The sequence below is a fragment of the Eublepharis macularius genome, chromosome 11 (assembly GCF_028583425.1).
Source record: "Eublepharis macularius isolate TG4126 chromosome 11, MPM_Emac_v1.0, whole genome shotgun sequence".
Lineage (NCBI taxonomy): Eukaryota > Metazoa > Chordata > Lepidosauria > Squamata > Eublepharidae > Eublepharis > Eublepharis macularius.
In genome coordinates, this window is record NC_072800.1 from 95,563,377 (window position 1) to 95,583,802 (window position 20,426).

A 20,426-nucleotide genomic window follows, 5' to 3' on the forward strand; every position below is an offset into this window, starting at 1 on the left:
GGAAGACTCTTGCAAAAAGGACAGGAAAAGGAAATACAGGATTAATTCAGGGCTTAACCCTAGGGAAGTCCAGTGGCCTCCAACAGTTGTTTTTCCAAGGAGGCCCATGACCTACACTGTGTTCATGTCATGGCGTTCCTGTGTAAACAGCTACAAGAAACCACTTGCAGAGATGGGGGTGGATGGGGTTGCTGTGTGGTGCCTCCCAGAAGCAGATGATACCCAGCTCCGTTTCTCCTTCCGTGAAACTCCTGAAGAGGTGCCTACAAAAGGCAATAACGGGATGGCTCAGGGCCACTAAACAGAGACTGAAGTGCCGTTAGCCAGTGGAGAACCCGCTTGAGGATTAAGGAGTCAGCCTGTCCTGGAGGGGGTTGCTGGACCCTGGTGAGTGGTTGGAGAGCCAGGTCTCCTCTGTCGCTCATAGCAATTTTTTCCAGCTTTGGCTGATATCCCAGCTATGATCCTTCCTTAAAAAATATGATCTGGCCATGTTTTGATCTCCTCCAAGTTAGATTGCCGTAATCTACTCTAGAAACCTCAATTGGTCCAAAATGCAGCAGCCAGGCTATTGTTGGGGGTGCAATGCAAGCATCGTGTCTGGGGCAGAATGTGAAGCTAGAACTGCGTGGGGAAATGGCTATGGCCCCTCCCTGGCCACAATTCTCCTTGTCCGTGCCCCCAAAGGAGGAGGGGCTGGCTGGTGGCGAGTTCTGGTGTGGGGCCAGCCCAAGCAAGGAGACCGTGGCCTTACACTGGGGGGGCCCTGCACAGGGTGAGCAGCCCCCAAAGCTTTCCCAGGAGTCTTCCCAGGATGGCTGGGACGCCCCAGAGCCGAAAGATCTGCACCGGCTGCCACCGGTTTCTGGACACCCTGCGAAGGGCTGACTCTTGCCTAGAAGGCCCTCAATGGCCTGGGGTCGGGATGACTGAAGGACCACCTTCTCCAGCAGCACCCAGGCTGCCGTTTAAGGCACCCCTCCCCTGGAGGCACCGAAATGGAAATATGGCTGTCGGGAAGGAATTTTCCTCCAGGCCAGATTGCCTGGGGATCTTGGAGGTTCTTTGTGAGCAGGGTCACTAGGGGAGTGAATTTCCTGCATTGCGCAGGGGATTAGACTTTGTGATGCTGTAACAACTGCACTTGCATATCGCCCTTCTGGACAAGTTAGTGGCCGTTCAGGGCAGAGAACATAGTCAGTGTGATTCCTATCCCCACAATGCAGCTGGGCTGAGAGGAGGGGCTTCCCCACGGCCACCTGCTGAGTTCATGGTAGGAGTGGAAGTTGAACCAGCAGAGTGCCGATTCGCAACCCGACCACTAAACCACTCTGCCACAGCAGCCTCAGTCAGGCCTTGGCCACAGAGATGTTCAGGGAGGGAAAGTCTAGAGGGGGGAAGCTTCCTGGGGACCAACTGAGGAAAGGAGAACCACATTGCGGGGGGGGGGAGGAATGAGGGAGGGGCGCCCGCTTCCTCTGCTGGGAAGAAGGCCTGTCCCGGCAGCCCCAGGGGCTTTCAAGTGAAGTGGCGTCCCAGTGGCTCTGGGTGCTTCCTTGCTGCTTCCCCAGCCTCCAAAACAGCCACCTGGGGAGTGGGGGCCTCTGGTCACTGCCCCCACTGCTTTTCCCGGCTCCCTGCCTGCTTGCTGCCCCTCCCCTCCTTCAAGGAAGATGGATGTGGCAGTCGGGAACCCAGCGCCAGCTAATTACCCTTCCGAGTATGTCTTGTAAATTAAGGGCTAATTAGAGGCAGAGTCAATGTCATGGTTTTACATGTGTTCTTGAGGCGTTGAATGGGGCAGGGTGGGGGTGGGGGGGACAGCAGCCAGGCAAGACTGTTGCAGGCCAGGGAGGGGGGGGGCAAGGCGCACCTGGTCTCCCGAGCCTGCTGCAGCTCGGAGCAAATGGCCTCTGGCTGATGTAGCAGAAGGGATTCAGGCAGCGCCCCGGCCACTGGGGCTGTGTGGGGCAGGACTGGCTGTGGCCATTGCCTCAGGAGCCCTCAGTTCTGTGCAGCTCGGCTGCTGCAGTGAGGGGGGTGGGACCTGCAGGCCCACCCTGGAACCCCCCCCCCCCCCATTTTCTGAGCCATACCTCCAGAGAGCTGGTCTTCCCGGAGGCTTGCAGATTTACACCCAGAAGTCGTCACGGCGCAGCTCCTGCTGGCCTCCCGGTTGTGGTGCTCAGGCCAGGGCAAGGAATGCATTGCCAGGGCTCTTGCCCTGCCCAGCATGGCTTCTGGGAACCCAGCTGGGTGGCCTGGAGCTTTTCCTTCTGGGTTGCTGCAAGCAGAGGCTCTGAATGCCAGTCAGTTCTGTTGGCACTCACTTCCACAGACCTGGCCTTGCCCTTCTTCGCTTCTTGGCGAGCATCAGGCTGGCCACTTGGCCCCCACCTGTGTCGACGCCCGTTGGTCTGCAGTCCGGCATTTTGCGTCTTTCCTTTCAGTGGGGCACTCCAGATGTTTGAAGGGGCAACGTGAGGAGGCGAGCTGTGAGAGGGACACAGCAGGGGGCAGTTTTGGAAAAGGCCACCCTCAAGACGATGGCAATGAAATGTCTCCCAGGGACCCTGCGGCGGGGGCGGGGCGGGGGAGAGGAATGCCCAGGTTGGCCACGGACTTCCCTTGGCTCCTGGCAGAGAGGGCGCATCGCTTACAAGCCACCCGTGTTCACCACCACCACTCCCACCTCAGGGCTTGCAACAACTCTTGATTTTCGGGTTACTTTCCGCCCAGGGTTTCAACCACGCCCATACGCGGCCCAGCCCGGTCTGGGCTCTGCCTTTCTCAGGATGCCCCCTTTGCATGAGAAAAGGCAGAACAGGCTGGGATTGCTGATCACTTGCTGGCTTAAAAAAACCCCAAACGCTGCTCCAAAGTCTTTGAAAGAACTCTGTGAATCTTCCTTGATCAAGACAAAGAGGCTTTTCTTTTTCTCTCCTAGGGACGAAAACTGGAGGTTTTCAAAGGGGTTCTGCATGGGTTTGCTTTGTTTTTTAAAGCTGGGACTCAGGGCCAAACTACCAGTGGCGAATGACGCCTGAAGGGCAAGCGAACAGACTCACCTGTATTCCTCCCTGTTCACTTGCACTCCACTCAATCACGTGAGTCTGTTCGCTTGCCGTTCAGGTGTCATTCGTCACAGGTAGCTTGGCCCTGAGTCTTTTTGAAATGCAGGAGGCAAATGTTGGGGAGAATGCAGGGGAGAATGCAGGAGGCAAATGTTGGAGAGAGGTGGAATACTCTGAGAACTTTTGAAAGTAGGCTATTAATAGCACAGCTCCTATGTGGCTTTTTAAAATCAAATCGATGTTGGCTAAATGGAACCTCCATGTTTAGAGGCAGTTTACCTCCAAACAGTAGTTGCCGGTGGCAGGGGAACAACGGAGCAAGCCTGGGGTAGGGCCTTTGTGGCCTAAAGGAGGCCTGGCTTCTGTGAAGCAGGATGCGGGACTAGAGGGGCACTCGGTCGGATGCAGCAGGGGCTCCTGAGCTGCGGCTCTTAAAACAACCCTGACAGGTCGGCCCTTCTTGTTCCGGCATAGCCAGAGAGGCCAAGGCGGAGGCTGTCCCGGTTTAGATGCTGAAAGGAAACGGTGTGCGGGGCTTTCTCGGGGATCAGAAAGCCAAGCGACCCCAAAGGCTGCGGCCAGTCTTCAGCCAGCTCGCCCGGCGTGGGACCCGCTGCTCTGCCCCCGAGAGCCTGGCAGTGGCCGTGCCGGAGACTGGGGGGGGGGCTCCCTCGCTCCTGCTCCCCCCAGCCCCAGCAGTCTAAAGGAGAAACACCCGTCCGAAAGGGCAGCTGCGGAACCCCCGGGGATTTCTGCCTGCCGCCCGGTGGAAGGCCCCTGCTCCGGGGGCCCAGGCAGCGGGCGGCTCTGCCGGGGGAGGGGAGGGGGGGACGGGCCCGCCGCTTCCCCCGCGGCCCGACGGACGACGGCGCTGCCCTGAGCCCTGCGCGCCTCTCTCCCCTGCAGGCGCGCCCCACTCGGCCAGCAGCACCTCCCTGCACTCGGAGCGCTCCAGCGCCACCCTGCTGGGCTTCGGCGCCAAGGCGGAGGGCCTGCACCAGCGCTCCTACTCCGTCTCCAGCGCCGACCAGTGGAACGACGCCGCCGCGCCCAGCAGCGCCCCCAGCCCCGGTGAGTGAGCCCCCGCCAGCCAGCCAGCCAGCCAGCGCGCCCGTCCGTCCGTCCGTCCCGTCCCGTCCCGCGCCGGCGCGGAGGGAGAGGCGGGGCGCCGGGGCCGGGGCCGGGGCCCGCTTGGCCTCGCCCGCCGGCCGCTCCAGGCCCGCCCGGCGCCCGCGACTCCCTCGCCCTCGCCCGGCGCGGCGCGGCGCAGGCACTTTGGCGAATTGGAAAATAAATGCCTGCGCGCGGCATCCATCAGCCGGCGCTTCCCGGCCCCGGCGCCGCACTCAAAAGGCAGTTAAATGCACATCAAGAGCGGCGCAGCCATTTCCACGCCTGCTCGCCCCGCGCCGTTCTCATTAGCGGCCCGCCGCCCCCCCGCCCGCTCCCAGGGGCTTTCGCAGTTTAAAGAGAGCCTCTTTATGATCATTACCGGAGTCCGACTGCGCCGCCGCCATTTGCAGCCGGGGAGGCTCCTCATTTGTAACTGTGAAAAACTATCAATTTCAGCGCGCCTGATGCAGCGCCTCCATCATTGGCCCCATCAGCTCCCTGCTGGAAGCGAATTAATCAGACTGTTACTGCTGATGGGGCAGAGCGAGCGAGCGAGCGAGCGAGCGGCGGGGAGGGGGGCGGGCGGGGGGAGAGCCAGAGCGAGAGCGCGGCGGCAGGAGCGCGCCCGCGCGTGCACGGCGGGGAGGGGGGCCTTTCCAGCCCAGGCTGCCGCTCGGGGTCTGGGTGGGCTGAGAAGGCCCTTCTGGCCCCAGGCGAGCATCCTTCTGTGCCCCCGGGGGCCCTGGGGGGCGGGGGGGGGGTTCTTTGGAGCCAGCTGTCCCCCCTCCACTTTGGTGTCCAAATGAGGACATCTTTGGGGTGGGGATAGATCAAGATGGGTAGCAGTAGAAAAGAGCAAGAGTCCAGCAGCACAGATAAGGCTAATCAGATTTGTGACAGGGTGTCAGCTTTCATGAGTCACAGCTCGCTTCTTCAGATGGGATGGGGCTGAGGCACCTGTTTCAGCTCAGGGAAGGATTTGCTCTGTGGAGCTGCAGAAAGAAGCTCGGGCAGCTGAGAAATGCAAAGGGCCAACTCTTGACAGCTCCAGTCAGGATTGTCCCCAAAGCAGCTTGGCTTGCAGCTAACGGATCTCAGGACCGGGCTTCATGTGGTGGCGTTAGGGCTTCTGTCCTCTTAGCTGCAAGAAGCAACCTGGGGCAGGGGTTGGCTGGCGCCGGGAAAGGGGTGCCTCGGACTTCTGCCCTCCAGCACATTGGGTCTGTCTCTGTCCCCTACTGGTGCTTAAGTCTCGCTTCGTCTGAGTACAGGGGAGTTAACTTCCTTCCACTCAGCCCTGCAGTTAGATCAGTGCTAGAGGGGGTGCAGATGCTTTTTAGCGGGAGATTGTGCCCAGGGAAGCCAAGGGGAGAGCCCCAACCTGCTGAGGGCAGAGGCGGCAGCTGGCAGCCAGAGCGCAGCTCTGAGGCCAAGAGCCCTGAGACCGGACACAGGACGAGGGTTGCCCCCTTGAGACAGGCTCTTCCTGTGCTAGTCAACAGACCCAGTGCGAAAGAGGATGAGGCCTGTTGAGGAGGGAGTCACAGCAATGGCCCCTGGCGGCCAGGTGCTGCTTCTCCCCCAGGTGGGAGCCCGGGCTGAACTGGGAGGAGCTGGGTCAGCATGCAGACTGGTGGGTTCCCCACCAGCACCACAGGCCAGCGAGGTTTACTCCTCTGTGCACTTGTTTACTGCCTTTGTACTCCGCCTTTCACCCCAGTGGGCAGCAAGGCTTTTGGCTCATATCATTCTCCTCGCCTCCATTTTTGTCACAGCAGCCCTGTAAGGTAGATTAGGCTGAGAGAGTGTGACCAGCTCAAGGTTGCCCAGCAAGCTTCCATGGCAGAGTAAGGATTCGTATCTGGCTCTCCCAGATCTTAGTCCAACGCTCTAACTGCTACACCACGCTGCATGGCCTTGGAAATCCACTCCGGGGGTTGCAGCTCATTGAGCCTTGCCCGGCCCAGAGCTTTCCCAGAGCCGGGGCAGCTCCTTTGAGCAGTGCCTTGGCAGAAAGCAGCCACCGGTGGCAGTTTCACCATCTTGGGGTTTGGCCCAGAAGACAGTGGCAGTTTCCAGCAACTTCGAGGCAAGAGACATGACTTCCTCCTGGCTGCCCTCCCCACCACATGTGTCCCAGTGGGCCCATTGTCCGTCAGTGGGGATGCCACAGTCTGCGTTCACGTGAATGCAGGGAGCTGCCTTCTACCGAGTCACACCCTTGGGCTGTCAAGGTCAGTCTGGTCTCCTCTGACTGGCAGTGGCTCCCGTCGGCTACTGCCTGAGCCCTTGAGCTGGAGATGGGGGAGGCTGAACCTGGGACCTCCCGCATGCCAAGCGGGTGCTCTGCCACGGAGCCAATGTCCCTCCTGTGCATTCAGGTCATAGCGGAGGCCGTGGTTTTCTGCCCCACTTCAGCATAACAAAGGCCAGGACGTGGGACGCTCCCCAAGGACTGCTGCCGTCAACGGACAGCGTGTGCCTCTTGTGTACTTCCCAGCTTCGCACGGCGCTGTTGGACCTCGGCCTTGTGCCCTTCCTGCCCTTTCACGCCTCTCCCTCTGCATCCAGACGTGCCAGGGCACTTGTAACCTGCCCGCTCAGGAGAAGGCTCCATGCCAGCGCTGGCGCATTCTGATCCACAAACACAAGATCTCCAGCAAAGACCTCTTGCACACCCCAGGGAAGGCTTGGCAGGGCTCAGTGGTTTCAAAGTGCTTCAGCCATGTATGGTAGATAGGGTTACCAACCCCCAGGTGGGGCCAGGAGATCTCTTGGAATTCCAGCTGATCTCCAGACTACAGAGATCAGTGCTGTGGAGAAAATGGCAGCTTGGAGGGGGGATTTTGTGGCATCGCCTCCCTGCTGGGCTCTGAGCCCACCACAGGCACTGCCCCCAAATGTCCAGGGATTTTCCAAGCCAGAATTGGCAGTTCTGCTTGTAGGTAAGGCAAGGCGACTTTCCCGTGATGAACGGCAAATTTCACTTGGGGCGGGGGGGGGGGTGAGGTGGAGAGGTCAGCTGCCTCCCCCAGCACTCCTCAAAAGCCCTCTGCGTGGGTTCTGGGAGCAGCGCACCCCCTGGGTGTGTTACGCAAAGGAGGCTCAGGTTGGGCCAAGGAAGGAGCCGGGGACTGTGGTGGGTCTTACGATCCTGGCAGGAGCATTTCCGCATTTATGCTGATTGGAGGCAGGCGCATGGCGCACTGCTGGAATTGAATGTCAGGCGTCTGATTTTGTTGCTGGTCTCTAATGAAATTTGACATTTAATGGTGAGAGCTGCAGCAGTGTGTGTGTGTGCGTATGTGTGTGCGCGTGTGTGATCGGAGCTTGATTAGCGCACTCTAATTGACAGTAATTAGCCAGCTCCCTGATTGTTTCTAATTCTGCTATTAATTGTAAGGAACAGTATGATTGAGGATAAATTTGGCGCGTGGCAGTCAGAGGGAGACGTCTCTCCAGCTCCTCGCAGACGTCTGCAGGGACCCTCCCCATCCTGCCCCCCTGCCTGGAGCCAAGGACTCGGGACTGGCCCACCCTGTGGGGTCTGGGGAAGGGGCAAGGCCGTTTGTGAGATCCTCTGATGGCTTTGGGGTGGTAAGGACTGGGTGGGGGGGGCGTCTGTGGCCCTTGCCGAGCTGACCCTGTCCTCTTTGCACCCCCAGCCAATGGCACCACAGACTCCCTCACCTCCAGCCCCAACATGCCCAGCGCTGCGAGCCCCAAGCTCGAGCCCCCGCCGTCTCCTCACGCCAACCGGAAGAAGCATCGCCGGAAAAAGAGCACTGGTAGCAGCCGGCCGGAGGGGGCCGGTGCTGCGACTGAAGGTACCTTTGGGGGTCTGTGTGCTCTTCCAGTCCCCCTCCAGGATTGGTGCTGCTCCTCCTCCATCGGGGGACCCATTCCCACAGCTGGAGGAACACAGTGGGAGAAGCAGAGGTGGGTTGCAGGGGGCACTCTGAAGACAGAAGAGAGGACCACCTGCTTGGAGGGAGGGGCCCACCTCGAGGCTATGGAGGAACTCCACCCCGGCCCCAGAGGGGCACAGCAGCTTGAGGGGGCTGTGGGGCCTTAGGCTTTGTGGGGCCTTAGGCCCTCCCTGCATCCTGGCACAGAGCTGTGAGCGTGCTGTGCCCCCCCCCACCTTCACCCGCTCCTTGTTGGGGCCTTGTATTGCTGGGGAAGGAATGAAGGAGGCCCCTCCATGGGTGAGCAGTTGCAGCTCAGACCCCCTCAAATGCAAGCCTGCCTCCCATTCCCTTCCTCTCTGAGCCTAAAGTTGCCTGAGGTGGCCCAACGGAGCAGGCTCGGTGTGCTCGCGTGGGACCCCGGGGGCGGGGTGGGGGAGGCTTGCACTCTTGCCGGTGAGCAGAGCCAAGGGGGGGGGGCTCTGTCCCCATGGTGAGCAAGGCCAGCGGTCCCTCGTGACCCGCAGAGGTGGGACTGGGCCCAGATTCGGAGGGTGAGCATTGTCCTCTGCCCTTTCCCGCTTTCCAGGTGGGCCTCGGAGGGATCCTTCCCTGCAACCTTTTGGTGGGGGGGAGGGGCACTTATGGCTGTTCTCATGACCCAGATGTTGCCAAGCACGTGACGCCTCTGGGGGACTGAAAAGGGTTCTGTGCTTTGGGTCATGCTTGGGCTAATTTGGGGAAGGGGCTGGGGCAGTGTGGGGGCCTTGCAGCCAGGATCGAGGCAGCCTGGTGCTGGGGGGGGGGGCTTCACAGGCCAGCGCTGTGTGGCTTCGTCAGGTGCATGCTGTGGACTTACAGGTTGTGGGGGGGGGGCAACGCCCCCACAACTGCACCCAGGAGGGGCTGGTTCCTCTTCTCCCATTGTGTCTGTTGGTACTGAATTCATGATTACCTTTGCCTACTAAGAGAGGTTTATTTTTATTTCATTTATAGCCTGACTGTGGCCAGTATTTCAGGTTCGGTCAGATCAGGGAGATGAGTTCTTTTGACTTCCTGCCTCCAGCTCCCCTTCGCCTTTTCCTGCGTGAGCCCAGCGTCCCGCCTGCACCTGCTTATTGCCCTGTCCTGCAGCCCGGTGGCCAGATTCGGCCTCTCCCAGCCTGCCCCCTTTCTCCAGGGCTGCAGCAGAGGCCATCCAGGCTTGGGGTCCCCTCCCGGCAGGCAGGCAGGCAGACCGGCCTCTGTGCCTCAGGTTGGCACCCTGGGAGATTGGGTGAGGTCTCGGGATGAATTGCCATCAGTTTATCTCATTTAGGAGGTAATCAGAGGCGAGGACGTGCCGTGCAATTGAATCTTCGTTGTTCTGAAGTATCATAAATCACGCGCGGAGCTCTTGCTTTTTTACATGGCCGCATGTTAAAGAGAGAGGGGGGGGATGTTTCTGCCGCTGCTGCAGCCATTGTGTCACACTGCTCAGGGAGTGCCTGCAAAAGTGAGGCTGTGCATCAAGCCACAGCTGTGAAGGTTGCGGAGTGCAGTGAGCAGCGGGCTGGGGGTATGGGGCTCCCCAGTGCCCACATTTACCAGCCAGGCGTAGGGGTGGCAATATCAGCTCGGCTCCTGGGAGCAGAGTGCAGGAAAGCCTTCTGCTGGGGTGGGCAAAGGAAGCTCCTGAGAGGGAGGGGGGCAAGCTCCGCTGTGCTGGCCTGTCCTAGTGCCGGCTCTCTTGGCTGCCCCCCTCTCCCCAGCGTCCCTGGATAATGGAGTGAGCGGTGCAGGGCGCCCCGTGAGGAGCTGACAAGCTCTTAATGTGTTTCTTAGTAGCAGCCCAGGGATGTGCTTTGCCTTTGCGCTGGAGTTTTAAAGACCATCGGAGAATTGATGGCCAGTAAAAGAGTAATGTTGGGGGACAGGCGTGATGAATGCTGGCTGTCAGGGGTTGTCAGAGTGCCCTCCTCCACCACCACTGGCTCAGTGGCATTCACCAGATTGCCAGGGGTTATGTCCTGCCTCTCTGGTGCCACTGCTGGCCAGCTGTGCTGCGTCCTGCCAGATGCTCGGTTCCCATTCCCCTTGCGGCCTTAGAATCCTTCCTGGAAAGAGCCAGCCCTCCCCTAGCCAGGGGCTCTCACTGTGGGCTCTTGCCCCCCACCGCCCTTCCCTTCCCCAGGCATCCCCCTCTCGCCTCTCTGCATCTTCCCCAGGCTTGCTCTCTGGCCTCCCGTGACTTGGTGCCCACGTCCCTGTCCACCAGTGGCACCTGACCAGCAGTGGGGCCAGGGCCTCTCCTACTCTTCCCCGCTTCTCCCCCCCCCCCCGCCCCATGCATTGCTTCCGCAGCGGTTTGGCGGCCCCATCCCATCCGTGCCCCCTGGTTCCCTGACTCCCAGAACTGCGTCGCTTGTGCTGTTTGCCTAGAAGTTGTGGAGGGGGAGGAGAGGAGGCGTTGTCCCTGATGCATTAATGCAGGTTAGGAATATTGGGTTTAATGAGCTGCAAAATGAGGCGGTAGCACAATGACATTTACGAATGGCGCCCGCCTCGCGCTCACTTCCCACCGCTGGCTTGATTGTGGCGATCCAAGAGCCTCCAGAATGGTGAGCTGCTACGGGGAGGGCCCTGCGCACTCTCTCTCCGCAGGGCTTCCCTGGGTCAGGGGGGAAAGCTCAGCACCTCCCCCGGCTCCGTGCCTGCAAGCATGCCCCAAGGTCTGGGGGGGGGGGCATCTGAAATGCAGCAGCCCCCTGCTCGGGGAGGGGTGCTCTCTTCCTTCAGCCCTCCCCGTGGGCACCAGCGGCTGCAGGGAGCAGAGCCTGGCTTGGCAGAGTCTGTCTGGCCTCACTCCCTGCAGCGCCCTTGCTAATTTCCCTCTCATTTGGAGGGCTTGTTGCCGAGGCGGAGGAATTGGAGCCGAGGTCGGCAGGTTAACACCCATTAGCAGCCACCGCCGCAGCCAAGCTTCCTCGGGAGTACTTTGGAGCGTTCAGTCCGTAAAAAACCATCAAAAAATAATCAAGGGAGGCGCTTGTTCATTCCACTGCCCGCTAATTCCCGTGAGCTGCTCACTTTCCCAGGCAGTGCCCCACCCGACAGCCACCGACCCCGGAAGGGGGGCTCTGTGACAAGCCACAGGTAGCCCCCTGGCCCACCCCGCTCTTTTCCAGCCTGCAAGTCCTGGTCTCTCGTCAAATTACCCAAACGCGCCTCTAATTTCTCAGTTGGGCAGTCACAAAGCTAATGAGTTGGAGCGGGGAGGATGCTGGGCCCAAAGGAATGCATTGAAATCATGGGGGGGGGCGGGGAGAAAGGCACTCAGCGCCCCCCCCCCCCCCGCCCGCCTTGCTCTGGAGTCTTGAAAAGCAAGTGAAGATCCTTTTTCTGAGATTTGTGGGCCTCGAGCACCCCCCACACACACACACACACAAGCCGACTAATGTGAATGGTCAAATGAGTGGCCCTGAGAGGGGCACCTTCACGGGCACCTGATGCTCAGGCCGCAGTCACATTGGGAAAGGGTCCCCAGACCCACCAAGCCTCCCTGTGAAGCGTTCTTCCCGGGGGCGGGGCGGGGGGCGGGTGTGCCTGGTTCAGGGCTGCTGGTCTCCCCTTATTCCAAATGGGTGCACTGGAAGGGGAGGCAGGGGGCGCAGAGCTACACGGGGCGATCGGGAGACTTGTCCGGAATTCATTCCCTGCGGGACTCTCAGGAGACCCGTCTCGGAGGCACTGTGCCACAGTTTCGGATCCCTCCACAAGCAGGGAAAGGCAACCATAAAAATGCCATTCAGCTAATTTAAACCCCCCCGCTGCCTCCACCCTGGCTGTGGGACTGCCCGTCACTGGAAGGAAGAGCTTGGCTGAGGCTGGCACTCGTGGGTGGCCTCATGTGCCGTTGCCTGGGGCCCCTGCACACAGCTCGATGCCCCCGGCGGCACCTCCCTTGCGGAAGCGAAGCTGGTGCTGCCCAGGAAGAAAGGCAGGCGGGTTGATGCACCTGTACAGACACGTGGGCATTGGTGCTAACGGTGGGAGGAGCAGCCAGGGGCCTCAGGGGAGCTCCTCCTTTGGCGGCCCAGAGCACCTGCATCTTCTGAGAGGGGAGCTGCCTCGAACCAGGGCTGCTTGCAGGAAGCCTCTGCACCCGCGGGCACCCGCTGCCCTTCCTGCTCGACAGCCCTGCTCCATGGCTGCGGGGGAGGGCTTGGGGACAGGCTGCCCAACAGATGCCTGGGAAGGCAGGCCTCCTCCATCTCCCCCGCTGCCCCGAAGAAGAGAGTGAGGAAGCCACGTTCTGGAGCAGAGGGTGTCATTTGCGTGAGGCTAATTAGGTAATTACAAGTCATGTTGCTAGGAGGCGGAGCGTGTGCTGTGACACGGAGGGATTCTTCATGCCGTCCATCGACAGCCGCTCTGGAGCTGTGAGGAGAGGAGACATTCCCCTCTGCATCCCGCTCAGCTGTCCGGTGCTGGCCCACAGCAGAAAGGCCAAGGGGCCTTGCTGCTCTCCCCCGACCAGGACACTTAAAAGGCAGAACTGCTAGGGAGGAGGAAGAGGAGCCTGTGTAGTCCAGAAGGCCTCCAGACCGCCAGTGCTTGCCCAGCGGTGCCACCCTTGTAGGCCCTGGGCAAAGATTCCCTCCAGGTCCCCATCATCCTACCCAGACCCTGCTCAGCCACCCGATGGAGACCTCTAGGAGTCTGTCCCATCGTCTCTCCCCCACCCTGGCTGCCTTGGCCCAGGGCAACAGCAGGGACTTGCCTCTGCGCTGGGCCTGCGCTTCGAGCCTGCCGTGCCGTGCCGTGCCGTGCCGTGCCGTGCCGTGCCGCGTGGCCTGAGGCTCACCAGGAGGAAGATCCTCCCCTCCCTTCAGCCGCAGGCAGCCCTGCGCGAGATGGTTTGCTTAAACCAGGGGTGGGGTCTGGCCCACCTGGCACCTGCTGGGATTCTTTTCAAGGTTGCTAGGCTGGATCCCACAAAGCCCTTCCTGTATTCGTAAGACAGGGTGCGTGCTCGGGATCAGCTGACCCACTTCTCTCTCGGCCGCTGGGAGATCCCCCATTCAGAATACACGGGCTGCTCCAGGCTGACGAGCCCTTCTTGGCCTTAAATGAGGGGCAGGAGGGGACAAGCACCAGGGCAACCTCAAGCTCCCCTGACCTGGGACTAAGAACAGCCAGAAGGGGAGCGGGCGGGGCGGGGCGGGGCGGGGCTGGCCCGAGGAGCCTGTTCCATGGAGCCTGGAAGTCGGCCTTAGTCCTGTAAGACCCAAGAGCATCCGGTGCCTCCACAACACCAGGGGAGTGGAGAGGCCAGCGGCATTGTGGCCCTAAGGAGGCTCTCAGAGCAGGCATTATACTAGAACGGGTAGAATGTGTTCATGGGAACAGAAACGTCGGTCGAGTATAAAACCTCTCTGCACGCCAAGGAAGTGTGCCAGCCGGCTAGTAAGGCCCTGAGTTCGAGGCAGTACCACCCCTCCCCTCAGCTGCCACTGCCATGTTCTTCCTTCCGAGTGGCAGGACTCTGTGCCAGCTGGTCTGAGATACTCCCAGCCCCTCTGGAGTCTCCGCAGGCCTGGCCTGGGGTCTTCTCTCAGCCAACAGCCCTATGAGGAAGAGGAGAGGAACCCGAGCCCTGAGCCAGGACTCGCTGCCTCTGTGAAGCCCCCTCCTGGATTCCTGGGCTGGATTCCCAGAAGCCGGCTCCGTCGCTCTTGCTGTGCCAGAAGGCGCAAGAGGCCTCTGAAGGCTGCCTGGGGCGCCGAGCAGCCCGGTCGGGACGCTGGCTCCAGTCAGCTGCGCCGTCTTCTGCGCAGGAAGGCCTTCTGCCTTGCCCGGCTCGCTGGAACCACCGGCTCCTCTGGGGTCCGTCCCATTCAGGGGTGGTCTGTACCTCTTGGATTTGCCCACCCAGGTGGCAACAGCTGGGACCTCTCAGAGCCAGTTTGGTGTGGTGGCTAAAAGCAGCAGGACTCTGATCTGGAGAAGCGGGTTCGATCCCCCACTCCTCCTCCGCTTGAAGCCAGCTGGGTGGCCTTGGGCCAGTCACGGCTCTCTCGGAGCTCTCGCAGCCCCACCCACCTCGCAGAGTGATCGTCGTGAGGATAATAATAACATGCTTTGTAAACCGCTGTGAGTGGGCACTAAGTTGTCCTGAAGGGCGGTATATCAATTGGATGTCGTTATTGTCGTTAATTGGGCCTCCTGTGGCTTGCTGCTGTTTGCTGATTTTATTGCACTGCTTTACCTGTCGATCGCCTCGCGCAGGACTCTGGAGAGGGGCCATATACATTTTCTGAATAAATAAATGGGTGGGACGCGGAGTGGAGCTGGTCCAAGCTCAGAGCACAACCGTTTGACCCAGTCCGAAGGGTTCTTGGTGCCCCCCCCCCGCAAGAGAGAGCTGTGCCCTTCAGTGGACTTGCTCTGCTTCGGAGCGCACGGCCCACCTCCTGCCCCCCTGCTCCCTGCGCACCTCCTGCCCTGGCTTGGGACAAGCAAGAACCGCCGCTTCCTCTGTCCAGGGTCCTAATTTCTGCCCTGGCCCATTCATACAGGCACCAGTTTGGGCAGAAATAGCGGGGTTTGTGAAGCCGCCTTTGCCTCCGTCCCTTTGGGCCGGCAGGGCCTCCCCTCCTGAGCAACTGCTCCCTGCAACTGACTGAGAGATTGAACTGGCAGGCCTTTGCATGTGCTCTTGGGCCAGCTGCACCAACAGCCTGCATCCGGAGAAGGCTGCTGCTGGCCCCACCCCACCCCGCCCAAACCAGCAGAACCTGCAGCCGGCTTTGCGTGCAGCATCCAGCTCCTAGCTGGACCGGTGGACCTAGCAGCAGACGGGGCGAGGCGAGCGGCAGGCAGCACCCTTCTCTCTCTCTCTCTCTCTCTCTCTCCCCCCCCCCCCCACCTTGCTGGAGGTGGGGAGATGCGTGTTGATGGAAGGGCAGGATTGGCTGGTCAGGCAGAGGGCCCAAGTCTGCTCCTTTGAGGGCAAAGCAACAGGGTGGCTGGCAAGGCTCTTCTGCTTGGACTTCCCCTACTTGCTCAGCAGGAATTGGGCACTAAGTCTTCTCTGGCAGATCTGCCAAGCGCCTCCAGGGAAACAGCAGTGAGGTGGTTCTGGGAGGAGCAGGACCACAGCTCTCAAGGCTTGCCGGTGGCAGCGGCAGGGAAGACCCTGGAGGCACTCTTGACCACCCACCCGAGAGCGGGGCAGGGCGTTGCCTTTCCAGATGTTTCTGAGGAGACTGGCTCTGAACCTAGCAGATCATAGAATCGGAAGGGACCTCTCGAGTCATCTAGTCCAACCCCCTGCACAGTGCAGGAAATTCACAACGACCTCCCTTGTACACACACACCCAGTGCCCCCTGCTCCATGCCCAGAAGCTGGCAAAACACCGTCAGGATCCCTGGCCAAACTGGGCTGGGGGAAATGGCTACCTGACCCCAAGGTGGCGATTGGCCTTACCCTGGGCTTGTAAGAAGGGGCCACGAGAACTAAGCCCTGGGCTTGTACCCTTCCTGCCCTCCCTTTCACGATCTGCCTAGATTGACTCGTCCCTCTCTCTCCTTCCCCCCAAAAGATGGTTGTGGTGTTCTTGGCTGGGCGTCTTCGTGTTATTTCGGGAGAAAGAGGAGTGTATGGATGTTGTCAATAATAGACGTCAGCCCAGCCTGCTTTCAGTCCCCTCGAGGGGGAGATTCCCTGGGCTGGCTGAGCTGGGAGTGGGAGGCCACCTCAGCCCCCTCCTGGTGCCCTTCCACCACCCCCCTGCTTTCCTTTGGAGTCCTCGGCTGAAGGAACGGGGGGGGGGCTGAGAGGTGCCTTCCAGGCCTCCCCCCAGGAAGCCTGCCTGGGGGAAAGAGGCCGCTGCGGCAGGGAAGGTGCAAGTGGAACGCCCAACGGTGGGGTGTGCACACCCCAGCCCCTTGGCCTGTGGGGATGGGGGCCTGTGGCCTGTAGACTGCTGCTCGGGGGCCAGCAACCAGCGGGGGGGGGGGCGGCGTGTAGGCCAAGGGCTGGCCCTGCCCAGAGGCTGAGGCACCACCTCTCTCCCCTTTCAGAGCCAGAGGAGTCGTCCTTCGAGTTCGTCGTGGTGTCTCTGACTGGCCAGACGTGGCTCTTCGAAGCCTCCACGCAGGAGGAACGGGAGCTCTGGGTGCAAGCCATTGAGGGCCAGATCCTGGCCAGCCTGCAGGGCTGCGAGAGCACCAAGAACAAGGTGCGGGGGGCGGGGGCGGGGGCGGGGGCTGGAGTGGCACTCTGCTGCAAGGCAAGTAGGGGGCTCAGGGGTGATTGCGGCAGGGGGGCTGGGGCTTGACCCATGGTGAAGGCAGCGCCTGTGCCTGGGAAGAAGGCTGCAGCCAAGGGAGGCCTCTCTGGGCAGAATTGGAGTGTGCCTGTCTCTGACCAGGGAGTGCCTCCACGTAGCCACCCCCAGCTCAAGGCTGGTGTTTCCAGGCATGTCTGAATCCCAGTTGCTGCAGGGGGAGGAGGAGGGGGGACTAGCTGAGGCCCGTGGGGCCAGAGCGGCACGGTTGGTGAGGGCTGTGCTTGAGACTCTGTCCTGTGCCCAGAGCCGGTCAGAATGAGTGCCAGCAGAACGGGAGACTCAGTGGCTGCCCTTCTTTCTTTCTTTCTTTCTTTCTTTCTTTCTTTCTTTCAGACTCGGCTGGGCAGCCACAGCGATCCGCTGGCCCTCCAGTCCATCCGCACGGTGCGTGGGAACAGCTTTTGCGTTGACTGCGATGCGCCCAGTGAGTGACAGGCTTTCAGGGGGAGGGGCCTCTTCCTGCCGGTCCTGGCTCCTCTGCAGCGCTTGCAGCGGGATGCAGATAGGCAAGCAGTCTGCAGGGGTGGGGGGTCACTGCAGTTTGCCAGGCGGCAGTTGGTGGAAATCCAGTGCTCAAAATCCCACAGAACTTGAACGTGGAAGTGCCAGCTCTAACCCTCCGGAGGTTGCATTGGACGAGACCCTCCTGCCAGGGAGTGAGGAGTTGCTGGAAGCTGTTGGCTGCTGCCAGGCCCCACATTGGCCTGAGGGTAGTGCAGCCCCCCCGGGTTTACTCCTGGGAACTGGGTCTCCAGAGGGAGCCAGGGATTCCGGGCAGCCTGCAGCAGCTTTGGCCTGGGCTTGTGAGCCATAAGAGTGTCCCTGATCGGATGTCTGTTGCGGAGTGCATGGATACACATCATGCTGATGTGCTCCACAAGAGCCCCTGCTTACCTGCCCGTCCTTTCTTTCTCAGACCCTGACTGGGCCAGCCTGAATCTGGGCGCGCTCATGTGCATTGAGTGCTCAGGTATCCACCGCAACCTGGGCACACACCTGTCCCGTGTCCGGTCCCTCGATCTGGACGACTGGCCCCTCGAGCTGGTCACAGTGATGACAGCCATTGGCAACACACTTGCCAATTCCATTTGGGAAGGTGCCATGGAGAACTACCCCAAGCCGGGCCCTGAGAGCTGCAGGTACGTGGACCTTGGAGACTGTGGTGGTCTTTGGGCTGCTTTGTGGCTGAGTCCAGCCTGCCCCTGCGACCCTCCTGCCCTCTGCTGGGTCACTGCAAAGAGCCGGTGTTCAGGAGGCAGTTGATCTGTGATGTGTGTAGGGAGAATGACCCCGGAACACAAAGCTGCTCTTGGAGTGTGCTCTCGCTCTCTCGCTCACGCTCCAGGCAAGGAGGCTAGCCTGTCGAGGGGCCTGTGTGGCCACGAGACTTTTCTAAGCCCCAGATTTACAGCGCGGAAGATTATGTTCTCCTGGGCAGAACCAGCTGCCTCAAGCCCATAGTTTCAAGGCACCGCGTGGGTGTAAATGGGCGCCGTCTGTCTCTGCTGGTGGAGACCTGGGTCACCGGAGAAGCACTCTGGGTCCAAAAGTGCACCCCAAAAGGCCTTAGAAGACAGGCTAGGAGCAAGGGGGACTTGCCCATGGGGAGCGCCCGGGGCGAGATGTGTGGCATACCAAGATGTTCCTGTATATAAGAAAGAAAAGCCACTGGGAGTCTGAAGAGATCGGGTGGGGTTGAGATGTTTTAAACCAGTCGATAAATGACACGGACTTGCAGCTGACTGGCTCACGGAGGGGGGTGATGGTGGCTGTCCTTGGCCCAGCTGCATAAGCCTGTTTCCACCGTGGGCCAAATGGCGGAGCCCTGGTGCAAGAAGCTGAAGCCAGTCTGGTGTAGGGGTTAAGAGCGGCAGGACTCTAATCTGGAGAGCCGGGTTTGATTCCCCACCCCTCCGCTTGAAGCCAGCCGGGGGACCGTGGGTCAGTCACAGCTCTCTCAGAGCTCTCTCAGCCCCACCCTCCTCACAGGGTGATTGTTGTTGTAGGGATAATAATGACATACTTTGGAAGCCACTCTGAGTGGCTGTTAAGTTGTCCTGAAGGGTGGTGTATACATTGAATGTTGTTATTGCACTGTGGTCCCAATCCGAATCAGCCCCCCACGCATCTAGGAATTTCTACTGCATGCCTGTTCGACAGAACATGGGGTGACCCCATAACCAGTGTACCATCGTTGGGGCTTCAGTCCAGTCAGCCAGTGCACTCGGTGGTTGAGGGAGGATTTGAACCCGGGTCCCACATACTGATCACTCGACTACACTGCCCACCTGCTTGCAAAGTACACACTTTATTTCCTGTTACAGTATAAGCTAATTTACTGCAGAAATAACATTTACAAGAAGATTACATCTGACAACAGCAACCCAACAGAGCCTTGTTGGAGGTCTTCGGGCAGGAGGCAGGTGACAACGGAGCCCCTCCCATGTCTGAAGCTGCCCCGTCATCCCTTCAGGCCTGCCCAAGGAGGGGCGGGGGGGGCTCCTTGTGGGCTGAAAGCCAGGCCACCTTCCCCCTGGCTGAGCCACCTTAAGTCACCTGGCCAGGAGTGCCTTTTTGCTGTGGCCAGAGAGGGGGCTGGCCTTGGGGGGGGGAGGCCTTCACCGCCTGAGCATAGGCCTCGTTTGGCTTCGCCGAGTCCCTTGGGCCCAGTCCAAGGATGTGGGGGCCCTAGGCAGACTATACCTTTGGCACCCCACCCACCCACACATCCAATAGCGAGAAAAAGGAGAGTTCAACAAGGACCTTTACCTTTATTTACATGGCATTTGAAATAAACAGTATTAAAAATAGAAAATCACTTTGGTCTGATTTGTTCCTCCTTAAAAGCCCGAGGCAACTGCCTCACCCGCCTCTGCTGTGGGGCTGGCTGAAGGGTGTCGTAGGTCCACCCCTGAGATCTCAGGCCTGCCGGGCTTCTCTCGGGTCTCAGAAGGGGGGTGAACCAGCGTGCTGCAGTGCGCTCGTTCTGTCAGCTGGTTCTTATCCACTGGGCGTCAGGAAGGCCGAAGGGGGGGGGGAGGAAGCCCCGGGGAAGGCCGTCCCTGAGTTCGGCTGTGCAGGGACCATTCCCCCCCCTCCGCTCCAGGATCCCAGGCTGGGGCAGGGGCTTGGCATGCCCACTTCCGCAAAAGCTCACAATGAACTGGGAGAAGTTGAGTGGTGGTTTGTAAATGGGCCGTGCGCATCCGAGTTCTGGAGAGAGCAACACCCCCGGCCCCCCTCTGCCTCCTGGGCCTTGGGCTGATCCCTTTCAAGACAGGATGCTGGAGGAAATTGACCAGTGGCAGCCCCGTCATGGCACAGACATGGCACAGATCCGTCAGAGCGAGTGGGGAGATGGCTGGCATCACTGGCCTAGCAGAGCGCTTGAGGCTCCTGCTCGCATCTGTCACCCCTGGTTCCAACCAGCCAAAGGTGGCAGGAACAAAATGGCATGTATCACAGCAGCCAGAAGCCCCAGCGGTGGCTGCTGCTGAGGCATGCTGTGCTTGCCTGTGGTGGCAAAGAACGGGTTAAGCACAGCGGCCTGACTGCGCTGATCCCGTGGGGGGGGAGGGGGTGCCTTGCTTGTCCCTATCAGAGTCCCTCTGTCACTCACTCATCCCGACACCTAGACAAGAGCCCTTTCTGCTGCCTTATCAGTGGATAAGAGCAGGTCAGGGGGCAGGAGCCACTGAGCATGCTCCGTTGCAAGCCTGGCATGTGCTTGGGAAGATGCAGATGGATAGAAAGGACAGCAGATAGCGGGGTGGACACAGCATCGATCCGGGCCCCCTCAGCGCCAGCGCCTTTGTGTGGCCAGAGAGACAGCTGCTGCGATAATGCCTCCTTGGGATCCTGGCCCCTCCCTGCCCGGGCACAGCATCCGCCTCCCTGCTGGGGCCTCGAGATGGATGGCAGTCAGGGCGGGGGTGGGAGCACCTCTGGGGGGGGCAGCAGCTGGTGTGGCCCCTCCTGCCTGCAGTGACACTTCC

At 60.5% G+C, this 20,426-nt stretch overlaps 1 protein-coding gene across 5 annotated transcripts in view; it reads left to right on the plus strand.

The window, feature by feature from the left end:
- The window catches only part of AGAP3 (ArfGAP with GTPase domain, ankyrin repeat and PH domain 3), a 143,041-nt gene that overhangs the window by 121,469 nt on the left and 1,146 nt on the right, over positions 1 to 20,426 (plus strand). For 3 of the 5 annotated variants that reach the window (XM_054991640.1, XM_054991637.1, XM_054991641.1), the window contains exons 12-16: positions 3,981 to 4,145; positions 7,853 to 8,014; positions 16,163 to 16,320; positions 16,765 to 16,855; positions 17,348 to 17,570. In XM_054991640.1, coding sequence (XP_054847615.1) covers positions 3,981 to 4,145; positions 7,853 to 8,014; positions 16,163 to 16,320; positions 16,765 to 16,855; positions 17,348 to 17,570 — 799 coding nt within the window. The remainder of the gene's footprint in view (positions 1 to 3,980; positions 4,146 to 7,852; positions 8,015 to 16,162; positions 16,321 to 16,764; positions 16,856 to 17,347; positions 17,571 to 20,426) is intronic. The other 2 variants (XM_054991642.1, XM_054991638.1) reach the window with 1 other exon arrangement.